At 49.6% G+C, this 10,741-nt stretch overlaps 1 protein-coding gene across 3 annotated transcripts in view; it reads left to right on the plus strand.

Annotated features, from left to right (window-relative positions):
• MPPE1 (metallophosphoesterase 1) overlaps nt 1-10,741 on the plus strand; it is a 14,001-nt gene continuing 3,260 nt past the window's right edge. For 2 of the 3 annotated variants that reach the window (XM_010859069.1, XM_010859071.1), the window contains exons 1-7: nt 1-233; nt 560-622; nt 2,752-2,868; nt 6,942-7,324; nt 7,747-7,855; nt 9,816-9,919; nt 10,465-10,539. In XM_010859069.1, the coding sequence (XP_010857371.1) occupies nt 7,035-7,324; nt 7,747-7,855; nt 9,816-9,919; nt 10,465-10,539 (578 nt within the window). In that variant the 5' untranslated portion in view covers nt 1-233; nt 560-622; nt 2,752-2,868; nt 6,942-7,034. The remainder of the gene's footprint in view (nt 234-559; nt 623-2,751; nt 2,869-6,941; nt 7,325-7,746; nt 7,856-9,815; nt 9,920-10,464; nt 10,540-10,741) is intronic. The other variant, XM_010859070.1, reaches the window with a different exon arrangement.

Here is a 10,741-nt window from a genome sequence, read left to right on the forward strand (position 1 = left end):
GCTTGCGGGTCCGGATCCGAGCGAGGGTGTCGCCGTGGGCAGGTCTCGGCACTTGGAGGCCGAGTGAAGGAGGCGCACCGAGCGCGCGGTGGAGCCCGCGATCCGAGGTCGGCGCGGGGCTGGGCCTCCGGGACCCCGGGTCTGCCCATCGGCCCGGGGAGCAGGTTGCGCGCCGCGCTTTTGTGCTTCCGTTCGTTGCTGTTCCGGCTCTGCGAGCTGCGGCCCCCACGCAGGTTAGTCAGTGCATGAAATATTCTGCTCCCGGTGATGGACGGCAGCTACTACTCCTTGAGTGTTGGGCCACACAGAACGGTGTTGTATATGCGCTTTTTATGCAAATATTTAACTTAAGTAACTGTTCTTGACCAATCACGTAATGTGGGTCATCAGCTGTTAGATTATCAGCGCATTTTACTTCCCTCCTGGCTCAGGCTCCTCGGTGTCCGGGGGAGGCGGGTGGCAGCCGCTGTGCCCTCCAGAAAGTGATGCATTTTCCGCTTTAGTAATACTTGACGAAAGATTATTCAGCCATAAAACACACGTTTGTATTTTATTTCAGGTAAAGGCGCTCTGATTTGGGGAAGCACAAGTCGATCTTTAAACGAGTTTCATTCTTTAAAAGGTGAGAAAATGAAAAAGAAAAAAATGAGAAAAATGACTCAGTGATATTCCCTAAATCCAACTTCTGGAGACTTTTCCTTTTTTTAAATATAAAAGTAGTGAATTTAAATCAGAAAGAAAGCCTTTGTTATAGGATATTGTTAACTTATAGGCTCCTCTGTGTGCATGTGTTTGTCTTCTTTTAAAAAAAATTGTGCAACACCTCCATCAGTTCAGTTCAGTTGCTCAGTGGTGTCTGACTCTGCGGCCCCATGGACTGCAGCGTGCCAGGCCTCTCTGTCCATCACCAACTCCCGGAGCTTACTCAAACTCATGTCCATTGAGTCAATGATGCCATCTAACCTGCCATCTCATCCTCTATGCTCCCCTTCTCCTCCCACCTTCAATTTTTCCCAGCATCAGGGTCTTTTCAAAGGAGTCGGTTCTTCGCATCAGGTAGCCAAAGTATTGGAGTTTCAGCTTCAACGTCAGTCCTTCCAGTGAATATTCAGGACTGATTTCCTTTAGGATGGACTGGTTGGATCTCCTTGCAGTCCAGGGGACTCTCAAGAGTCTTCCCCAACACCACAGTTCAAAGGCATCAATTCTTTGGTGCTCAGCTTTCTTTATAGTCCAACTCTTACATCCATACATGACTACTGGAAAAACCATAGCTTTGACTAGATGGACCTTTGTTGGCAAAGTAATGTCTCTGCTTTTTAATATACTGTCTAGGTTGGTCATAACTTTTCTTCTAAGGAGCAAGCGTCTTTTAATTTCATGGCTGGAGTCACCATCTGTAGTGATTTGGAGCCCCCAAAATAAAGTGTCTTACTGTTTCCACCATTTGCCCATCTATTTGCCATGAAATGATAGGACCAGATGCCATGATCTTAGTTTTCTGAATGTTTTAAGCCAACTTTTTCACTCTCCTCTTTCACTTTCATCAAGAGGCTCTGTAGCTCTTCGCTTTCTGCCATAAGGGTGGTGTCATCTGCATATCTGAGGTTATTGATATTTCTCCTTGCAATCTTGATTCCAGCTTGTACTTCATTTAGTCCAGCATTTTTCATGATGTACTCTGCATATAAATAAGGGTGACAATATACAGCTTTGAAATACTCACTTCTAGATTTGGAACCAGTCCATTGTTCCATGTCCAGTTCTAACTGTTGCTTCTTGGCCTGCATACAGATTTCTCAAGAGGCAGATCAGGTGGTCTGGTATCTCCTAAGTTTTACCATTTTTAAGTGTACAGTTCAGTGGCTTTTAGTACATTCACATTGTTCTGCAACCATTACTCCATCCATTTCCAGAGCTTTTTCCTCTTCCCAGATAGAAACTCCACATCCATTAAGTAATAACTCTGCATCCTCCCCATCCCGTGCCCTGGCATCCACTGTCCCACTTCTGTATCTATGGGACTGACTGCTGTAGGGCCCTCATGTACCTGGCCCTCATGAAGCGTTTGTTGTTTGTGACTGGCTTATTTCTCTCAGCGTACTATCCTCAGGGCTCATCCACGTTATGGTCTGGGTCAGAATTTCTTTCCTTTTTTAAGGGCTGAATGATACTCCATTAATAATTACAAGTTTATGCAACATTTTGTTTATCCATGATTCATCTGTCACTGGACCCTTGGGTAGCTTCCACATTTTGGCTCTTGTGAACTGTGCTACTGTGAACATGGGGTAAACATATCTGAGTCTCTGCTTTCAGGACATTTGCGTGTCTTAAGAGTTATTACTTAATGGATGTGGAGTTTCCATCTGGAAATGGATGGAGGTGATGTTTGCAGAACGATGTGAATATACTGAAAGCCACTGTGTACCCAGAAGTGTGTTCGCTGAATCATATGGTAGTTCTACTTGTAATTTTTTTGGGGAGCCACCATACTGTTTTCCCAGTAGTGGGAGCCTGTATGGCAGCCTGTATGGCTCTCCTGCTGGGTTAAATTTGATGAGCTTAGTAAAACTGACAAATTGAACATGGAGACAGAAAAGAATAACATTTTATTAATTTTGCCTTTTGAGCCCAAACCTGCTAACTCAAAGGAAACCTAATATTGACAGAATGATTTATCATTTATCACGAGAAGGCAACACACAGAATATAGCCTTTATCCTAACCTCCCTCTTCCTCCTTTTACAGACGTGATACAGATGGATAAGCACGTCTTTTCCACATGTTTGTCAAGTAGACAGGAGGGGTCAGTGGCATCTGGGCCCAGGCAGCTCTGAGGAGGGACCAGACATCCCCACCACCCAGGTTAGTCTAGAAAAGGACATATTTTCTCTGCATTCGTCTCTGAGCGCCTGGACGTGAAGGGGATGGTAGTACTTCGTGGTTAAGTAACACAGTAGTGGCTGTGTTACAGAAGGGGGACCCTTCACAGGCCTGAGGATGGGCTCTTATCTAACACTCAGAAGTGAATTGTCTGAGGAGACAGTAAGAGTCAGGCTTATGCCCTGAGGCTGTGATGAAGGCTGATGAAGCAGATACTGATGAAGCAGTTACTGATGAAGCAGAAGGCTTTACTGGGAAGGGTCACCTGGCAGGAGGACAGTGGAGTCAGGGAACCCAGGAGACCTGCTCTGCCGTGTGCTCCCAGTCTCAGGGTTTATGGTGATGGGTTGGTTTTCTGGGTCGTCAGTGGACAGTCATCTTGTTTGGCCCATGTTAAGTCCAATTCCCGACGTTGAGGGCATCTCACACAAGGCTTATCTCAGCTCAAGGGTTTCTGGGAGGTTGGAATGTATTATGGGCTGGCATCTCCTCCCTCCTTTTGGCCCCTCCCAAATTCTTCCTTATCCTTATCGGTACCTTCTGTTTTGAGATAATTCATACAGGTGGTCACTGTTCTGCCTGGCCAGGTGGGCAGCTTCAGTTATTGGTTCCTGAACCTCTGTGAGGATCTTACGTCATTGGTTTTGTTATGTACGAGGTTTACTTTCAGTGAGTCAAGGATCTGGGGCTTCAGGTGTGAAACGTGAGAAGCGCTATGCAGTGAATGGTGGAAAAGTGGGGTCAGCCCTGCGGCCACAGCTCCTAGGCCCTCCGGTCACTGGCCTTTCCCTGGACCCGCTGGTTCCTCTTACCAAGCTGGAGGGACTCCCTTAGGGTGTGAGCCTGACTCTTATCTCATTCTGATAAGCCTGCCTCATGGGAATGAAATAAAATTCATATTTGATGGCAAGATGAGGAAAACCTCAAAATAAAAATTTTCTCTGCCCATTTGGGCCTCCTCCCCGCTTTAGTGCACACTCTGCACCTGCACTGACCAGCCCTTCTGAGAGAGGGGGCTTCCTTCGCCTCCTTTAGGGAGCCTGGTGACCCACCACCCACCAGTTGTACGTGCAGGTCTGCATTGTTCAAACTGTCAATGAGACATTTGATGCATGACCCCTTGCTCAGAAGCAAAAGACTGACTCCCAGGCTGGCTCCAATAAAATTCTCCATTTCTTTCTTGGACGAACTGTTGGTTAATTTTCCCATCAACAATAGAAAGACTTTAAAAAAAAAAAAAAAAAACACTTTTGTGAACATTCCGTCAGTGTCCGAAGCAGCAGTGGGGGGTGGGTGCTGTGACCCTGTGAGGCCCAGGGGGTCAGAGACTCACTGAGGACCCCAAGCGGAGCTGCAGTCAGTTCTCACAGGTCAGTGCAGCTCTCTCTGTGTGGTGGAGGGTGAAGCACGAAGAGGACTTGAAGACCGCTCGGTCTTGCTCTTTCCAGCACTGCTGGCCGCAGGGCAGTGACTGGGCATCCATGGCCACAGGTTCCTTCCAGCTGGGCCAGGAGGTGGTGAGGCTGACTGTAAGCTCCGTGAGAGCAGGGAGCTGTCAGAAGCAGCTGTGGTGGGAGTGACGTCCGGGCCCCTAGTGTGGGGTTTGGAGTTGAGCCCAGCCCCGTTCTACTACCCCATCAGCCCTGGAAACACTGCCTTCACTTCAGAAGGTGAAGAGGGTGAGCTGTGGCCGATGTTGAAGACGGTGAGGGGAACTCGACTTTGATGGAAAATACAGTGAGTTTTGGAAGGAGGAAGAGCCGTTTCCAGGATTTGAGGAAAAGGAATTCTGTTGGAAGGATTCTGTGTCAGAAGTTGTCAAATATGGTTTCACTCTTATGGGGAGTTCTGTGTATTTTTCAGTGATCACACTGTAGCAGGGTCACGTGGCCTTAGGGTGTTCTTGAGAAGACATGTCTCAGTACCAGCAGGCTGGCCTACTGCCCCTCCTTCCTCCTTTTCTCCCTCCTTTCCTCTAGGTCCTCTGGCTAAAGGGCTCTTTATGGAGGAGAGAACAGGGAGCCTGGGGAAGGGCAGGGCCCTGGGCCCTTATCTAAGCTGACAGCGGTGGGTGGTGCCCAGTGGTAAACCCTGTGTCCTTCTGCTCCTGTCCCCCCACTCCTGTGTCCCCCCACTCCTGTCCCCCCTACTTCTGTGTCCCACCCCGCTCTTGTGTCCACTGCCCAGCTGAGCAGCTGGGGTGTCGCCTCTCTGTACTCCAAGGTCTCTGTCCCCACCACGCCTGCCGGGAGCAGGATTCCATGACAGAGCAGTGGGCGTGGAGGAGCCACTCGACTTGTCTTTCAGGCTTCCTCACTGGGAAGCTAGGAAGCACCAGAGCAGAGGCCACAGGGATAGGCTCCCTCCCTCCTAGTTCTTGCGGGACATCAGGTCGTCGCAAGTTTCAGCTGCTGCTGGGCCTTAGCTTTCAGGATTGTAGGATATTCTAGGCCTTTTGAGAGAAGATGGGCAGTGAGAGCAGATGCCTTTCATTTATTTTTTCTTTGCCCTGTTTTTTTTTTTTAATTTATTTATTTTTTAATTGAGGGATAATTGCTTTACAGAATTTTGTTGTTTTCTGTCAAACCTCAGCATGAATCAGCCATAGATGTACATATATCCCCTCCCTTTTGAACCTTCCTTCCATCTCTCTCCCCATCCCACCCCTCTAGGTTGATACAGAGCCTCTGTTTGAGTTTCCTGAGACGTACAGCAAATTCCTGTTGGCTGCCCTGTTTGTTTTTAGGTGAAGTTGTACAGTTTTCTGTGTCTTGGTGGTTGTGTGTTATGAGCACTGCTGTGGAGCAATCTGGGCTTTTACTGGTGCAGGGGGACTGTTCTGCAAGCTGGACTTAGCGGAGATTGTTTTAGGCCCTAAAACAATGTGTCCTGGTCCCTTTGGTGTCAACCAGATGCAGGTTCCTAGATCATCCTGGAAAATCGCCTCCTCCAGAAAGGGTTTTCTGCATTTATTGGCTCAGTTAGGACCCATGGTCAGTGTCTCCACAGCCCACCCCTCCCCCACCCCCCAGGCTTCTGGGGCGTCTCCCGTGTCTGAGCTCTCTGTGGCCCCCAGGTCACCACGTGCAGGATCCTTGTCTTGACCATCAGTGTAGGACCCTTCCATGGAGGACTGGCTCTCGGAGGCCCCCTTGTGTTGGCCTTCACTTCAGATGTGTCAAAAGTGGATACAAAGCTCATCTACAATGAAGGCGAATCTTAATGTTTGAAAGGCTCCTGAAGAGAAACCACTGCACATGAATGTTTCATGAAGGAGGGTCACCCAGAGTGTAAGGCTGATGTGCAGGTGAAAAATCATGTTTGTGGACATGTGTGTAATCCTAACACAGAATTCATGGCTGTGGCTCTGTCCAACCCCAACTCTGAGCCAGCGAGGGGGCACCTCGCCTGTGAACATCCACTTCTTTTGTGGAAAACCTGTGTAGAGAAGTGGTGAATTCACACCAAAGGCAACACCCTAGAGGGGGCTACATATAGCCTGTTGATTTTTGTGGAGGTGGGTGGTGGGGAATCCTGGAATTGGCACTTACTTGTTAATTGTTGACTTTTCCTGTTTTTTTTCTCTGACCTTAACAAACACCTTTTCATCAAATGAGTTTTGTCGTGCAGTCCTGTCTGACTCTGCGACCTTGTGGACTGTAGCCTGCAAGGCTCCTCTGTCCATGGAATTCTCTAGGCAAGAATACTAGAGTGGGTTGTGATTCCCTTCTCCAGGGGATCTTCCCAATCCAGGGATGGAACCCAGGTCTCTTGCATTGCAGGTGGAGTCTTTACCGTCTGAGCCACCAGGGAAACCAAATGTCATTAAAATAGTGATGAAACTGTCATCTTGTTGGGAGAACCATTCTAATAGCTCCTCTGGCCCTTGCAGATGTAGAGACCTCGTATGGAGCCATGACAGGTTGTCCTTGTGAAAGTACAGGGCAGTGGGTCTGGGAAGGTTACAGGCTCTGGAAGTCATTGGTTCTTAGTGGTGGTGCCTGACGGTGGCTCCTCAAGGGAGACACATAACCTGGTCCTTCTCTTCCCTGCAGGTACACAGCGGAGACGCGGACACCACCACACCCGGCCAGAAGCCTGGCTTCCTCGTGGAAAGTCTCTGGCTGCCAGCACCCCTGGGCAGGGATATGGCCTCAAGCCAGCTAGGGGCCAGGGGGCAGTGCCTCCGTTTGCTGAAGACAAGGGGCTTCTTGCTGCTGAAGCTCTCGGCTGCCATCTTGGCCATGCTTCTCTTCTGTGAATTTCTGATCTACTACCTCGTTATCTTCCGGTGCAGCTGGCCCGAGCTGAAAACCCCTGAAGGTGCCGGCACCCTTGGGGCCCCCAAGGCCCCTGAGCCCGTGCTCAGGGCCATGTTCTTGGCTGACACCCACCTGCTTGGGGCCGTAAGAGGCCACTGGCTGGACAAATTACGGAGGTAACTTGGGCCAAATTCAGTTTTCTGCAGGTCTGTAGGCCTCTTCCCACAGGTGGGGTCTCACGGTCCCCCATGTATTTCTGTCTCCACCACCTCAAGGGCTCGTGGGCACTGGGTCGCTTCCACCCTTTGACCTTTGTGGGTGACGCCACCAGAGGGTTGATGGGGGCACCTCTTGCCCCGGTGGCCCTGTCTCTGACCCCTTTTGTCACCCTGGCTGCACTTGTGCCTCCCTGAATAAGCCTTCACTCCTGGGGTGGGTGGAGCGTCCTAGGGCATCGGGACATCCCAGGGCGGGGGTTGGGGAGGCCAGACAGATGAAGGCAGGGCTACTGTATTTCCTCTCAGAGCTTTAAACCCCGGGAGGTGTGAGATAGACAAGAACCGGAACACACCACCCCTCCTTTCCTCTTGGCCTCCAGGGAGTGGCAGATGGAGCGAGCCTTCCAGACAGCGGTATGGCTGCTGCAGCCGGAAGTTGTCTTCATCCTGGGGGACATCTTTGATGAGGGGAAGTGGAGCTCCCCCGAGGTGGGCATGCGCCCCAATGCCTGGGGCTGCACTGAGGTTCAGGGAGCCCAGGGCGTGTGGAGTCCTGGCGCTGGGCGCTGGGGCTCCAGTGTCCACAGTCGTAGGCTCCATGTCCCCGCCAGTTCTGGGTCCTGTTTATGTAAGAGAAGTCTGTGAAGGTTGGCAGATGCTTCCCACGACCCTCTCGGAAGGGAAGGTCCGCAGGAGGGAAGCGTCTGGGTCGTCCCCAGAGTTCAGGATGCATGCTGAAGTGTGGTTTAACACTTATGAGGCTGGGCTGCCTATGAGGTCATGGTCTTCTTCTAAGGGAGGTGGGGGGTTGCTGGTGGGAGGTGTCTCTGCCCTCAGGGGTGAGACCAGGTGCTGTGAGCTTTCCAGGAACCAGAGGGCAAGGCTCTTCTCACCTTGGCTGGCAGAACGCTTGGCTTACTGCATTCTTGGGATTAATGGGGGAAAGAAAAGCACCATTCTTGCTGCTTAGTTAAAAATGTTCAGTCACTGATGGTTTGAAAAGTGAAAGTGAAAGTTGCTCAGTCATGTCTGACTCTTTGCAACCCCATGGACTATACAGTCATGAAATTCTCCAGGCCACAATACTGGAGTGGGTTGCCTTTCCCTTCTCCAGGGGATCTTCTCAACCCAGGGATTGAACCCAGGTCTCCCACATTGCAGGCAGATTCTTTACCAGCTGAGCCACAAAGGAAGCCCAAGAACACTGGAGTGGGTAGCCTATCCCTTCTCCAGTGGATCTTCCCAACCCAGGAATTGAACACGGTCTCCTTCACTGCAGGTGGATTCTTTACCAGCTGAGCTATCAGGGAAGCCTGATAGTTTTGGAAGATACTTGAAAAAAAATTTCAATTAATTTTAAAAAATATCTTCCAGATGGTTTTGGAAGATATTTTTTTAAAATTAATTGAAATTTACTGGGACACTTCAAATGGTGTACAAAGAAAGTCCAGATCTGATGGGAACCCGTTTGTGGGGTTGCAGTGTTGATTGTTGTTCTTCCATCACTAAGTTTTGCCTGACTCTCTGCAACCCATGGACTGCAGCACATTGTTTCCCTGTCCTTCACCATCTCCCACAGTTTGATCAAACTCATGTCCATTGAGTCGGTGATGCCATCCAACCATCTCATCCTCTGTTGCCCCCTTCTCCTTCTGCCCCGAGTCATTGGTTTCATCTAGTCCAGAACTAATTGTGAAACCATGGAAATGCTGTGTGTAAAAAGCAACTGGTTGTAGAGTGAGCTTGGATATAAATGCTGCTTTAGAAAATTAAGGGGAACATGTTATATTTTTCTAATTTTATGTTATACTCTAAGTATTATTTGTTAAAGTCTTTGTAAAGTACTGAAGGAATCTGTCCAGTTTATTTCCATAGGTTGGGCCAAATTTAAGACTTTAGGACAAATTTGACTACTGTTCAGCTAGGTATCATCCAGCCTAGCGTGTTTGTCCAGTTTTTTAGGCTTAATAAAAATAAGGACTGAAACATCATCTCAGGCTTAAATAGTAAAGTCAGAAAAGCCTGGAAAGACCTTTTGGTTTCTCTCTTTCCCACACATCTTGTCGGTCCCCACCCCCCTACCAAGCCCCAGGGAGCATAACCCTGAGGGAGGCACTGGTCCTCATTCCAGGGGGGCCCACCCTGAGCTGGATGTTTCTGCAGCCATTTTTAGGACATGTCCTGATCTGAGGGGATCCTCAGCCTGGGGTCCGTGCGTGGCTGTCAGGCGACATTGAAGTAGCGGGTGTGTGAAGAGGATGGTTTGGGGAGATAAACTGTTTCATCAAACTTGGCACCAGGTTAAATACTTAGGTTAGTCTTGGGAAAAGAATGGTAGAAATACTGCACATGGGCTTTATGGACGTCTCATCCCGGCAAGGAGTGACCTTCCCACCCTACAACCTGACAGGGTGGTTCCCTGGGCTGAACTGTGTGCTTCTCTCTGCAGGCCTGGGCGGACGATGTGGGGCGCTTCTGGAAGGTGTTCCGACACCCGCCCCACGTGCAGCTGCGGGCCGTGGCTGGCAACCACGACATCGGCTTCCACTACCAGTGAGTGGTCAGCGGAGGCGCCTTCCCCCTGCCCAGCCCAGGGGGGCCTTGCCTGTGGGGTCAGGTTCTGGGGGCTCCTGCACATCACTCACCAGCCCTACCACCTAGCTGAATGTGCCTCAGAGTGGTTCTCACTTGAACTTAATGTTTTGTGACCAGTTTTCTTTGGGAATCAGAAAACAAGACGGTTTGGGCTTTAATAGCTGATGTTTACATAGCGCCAGCCTGTTGTGAGCACAGCGCTTCCATACATTCAATCTCTTTCTTTACCTGTTATTTTTATTGCTTTACCCACTCTACCAGTGAGGGAGCTGGAGCTCTGGGGATGAAGTTGATCACCCTGGGCCCCAGACTTCGGACTCTAGGCCCCAGGTTGGACAGTGGTGGCAGCACCCTGCTTACCCAGGGCAAGTGGGAGCTCAGAACCAACATGCTGGTTGGGCCTTCAGGTCCTGGATGTTATTTTTCCTGTGTTCTTGATAATTCTTAGGATGTTTTAAGAATGACTTGTTCTGAAAAACATTTCTTTTCACAATTGAATGTAGGATGGACACATACAGAATAAAACGATTTGAGAAAGTTTTCAACCCTGAAAGGCTGTTTTCTTGGAAAGGAATTAAGTGAGTATTATCTGTGAATTCTTAACGAAGACCCCTAGAATGTGACTTAAAGTGTAAACACGATGATTGTCTTCCAGATCATGGGGTTAATCGACTCCTGGCTTCTGAATTCTTTAGACGCCAGGCACCTCTTTGTGGCCAGTGGACATGTGTGCAGGACACGATGGCACATTTAACGGGTCTGTGACGATGTCCCTGAGGG

This window comes from Bison bison, unplaced genomic scaffold, assembly GCF_000754665.1.
Source record: "Bison bison bison isolate TAMUID 2011002044 unplaced genomic scaffold, Bison_UMD1.0 scf7180017864453, whole genome shotgun sequence".
NCBI lineage: Eukaryota > Metazoa > Chordata > Mammalia > Artiodactyla > Bovidae > Bison > Bison bison.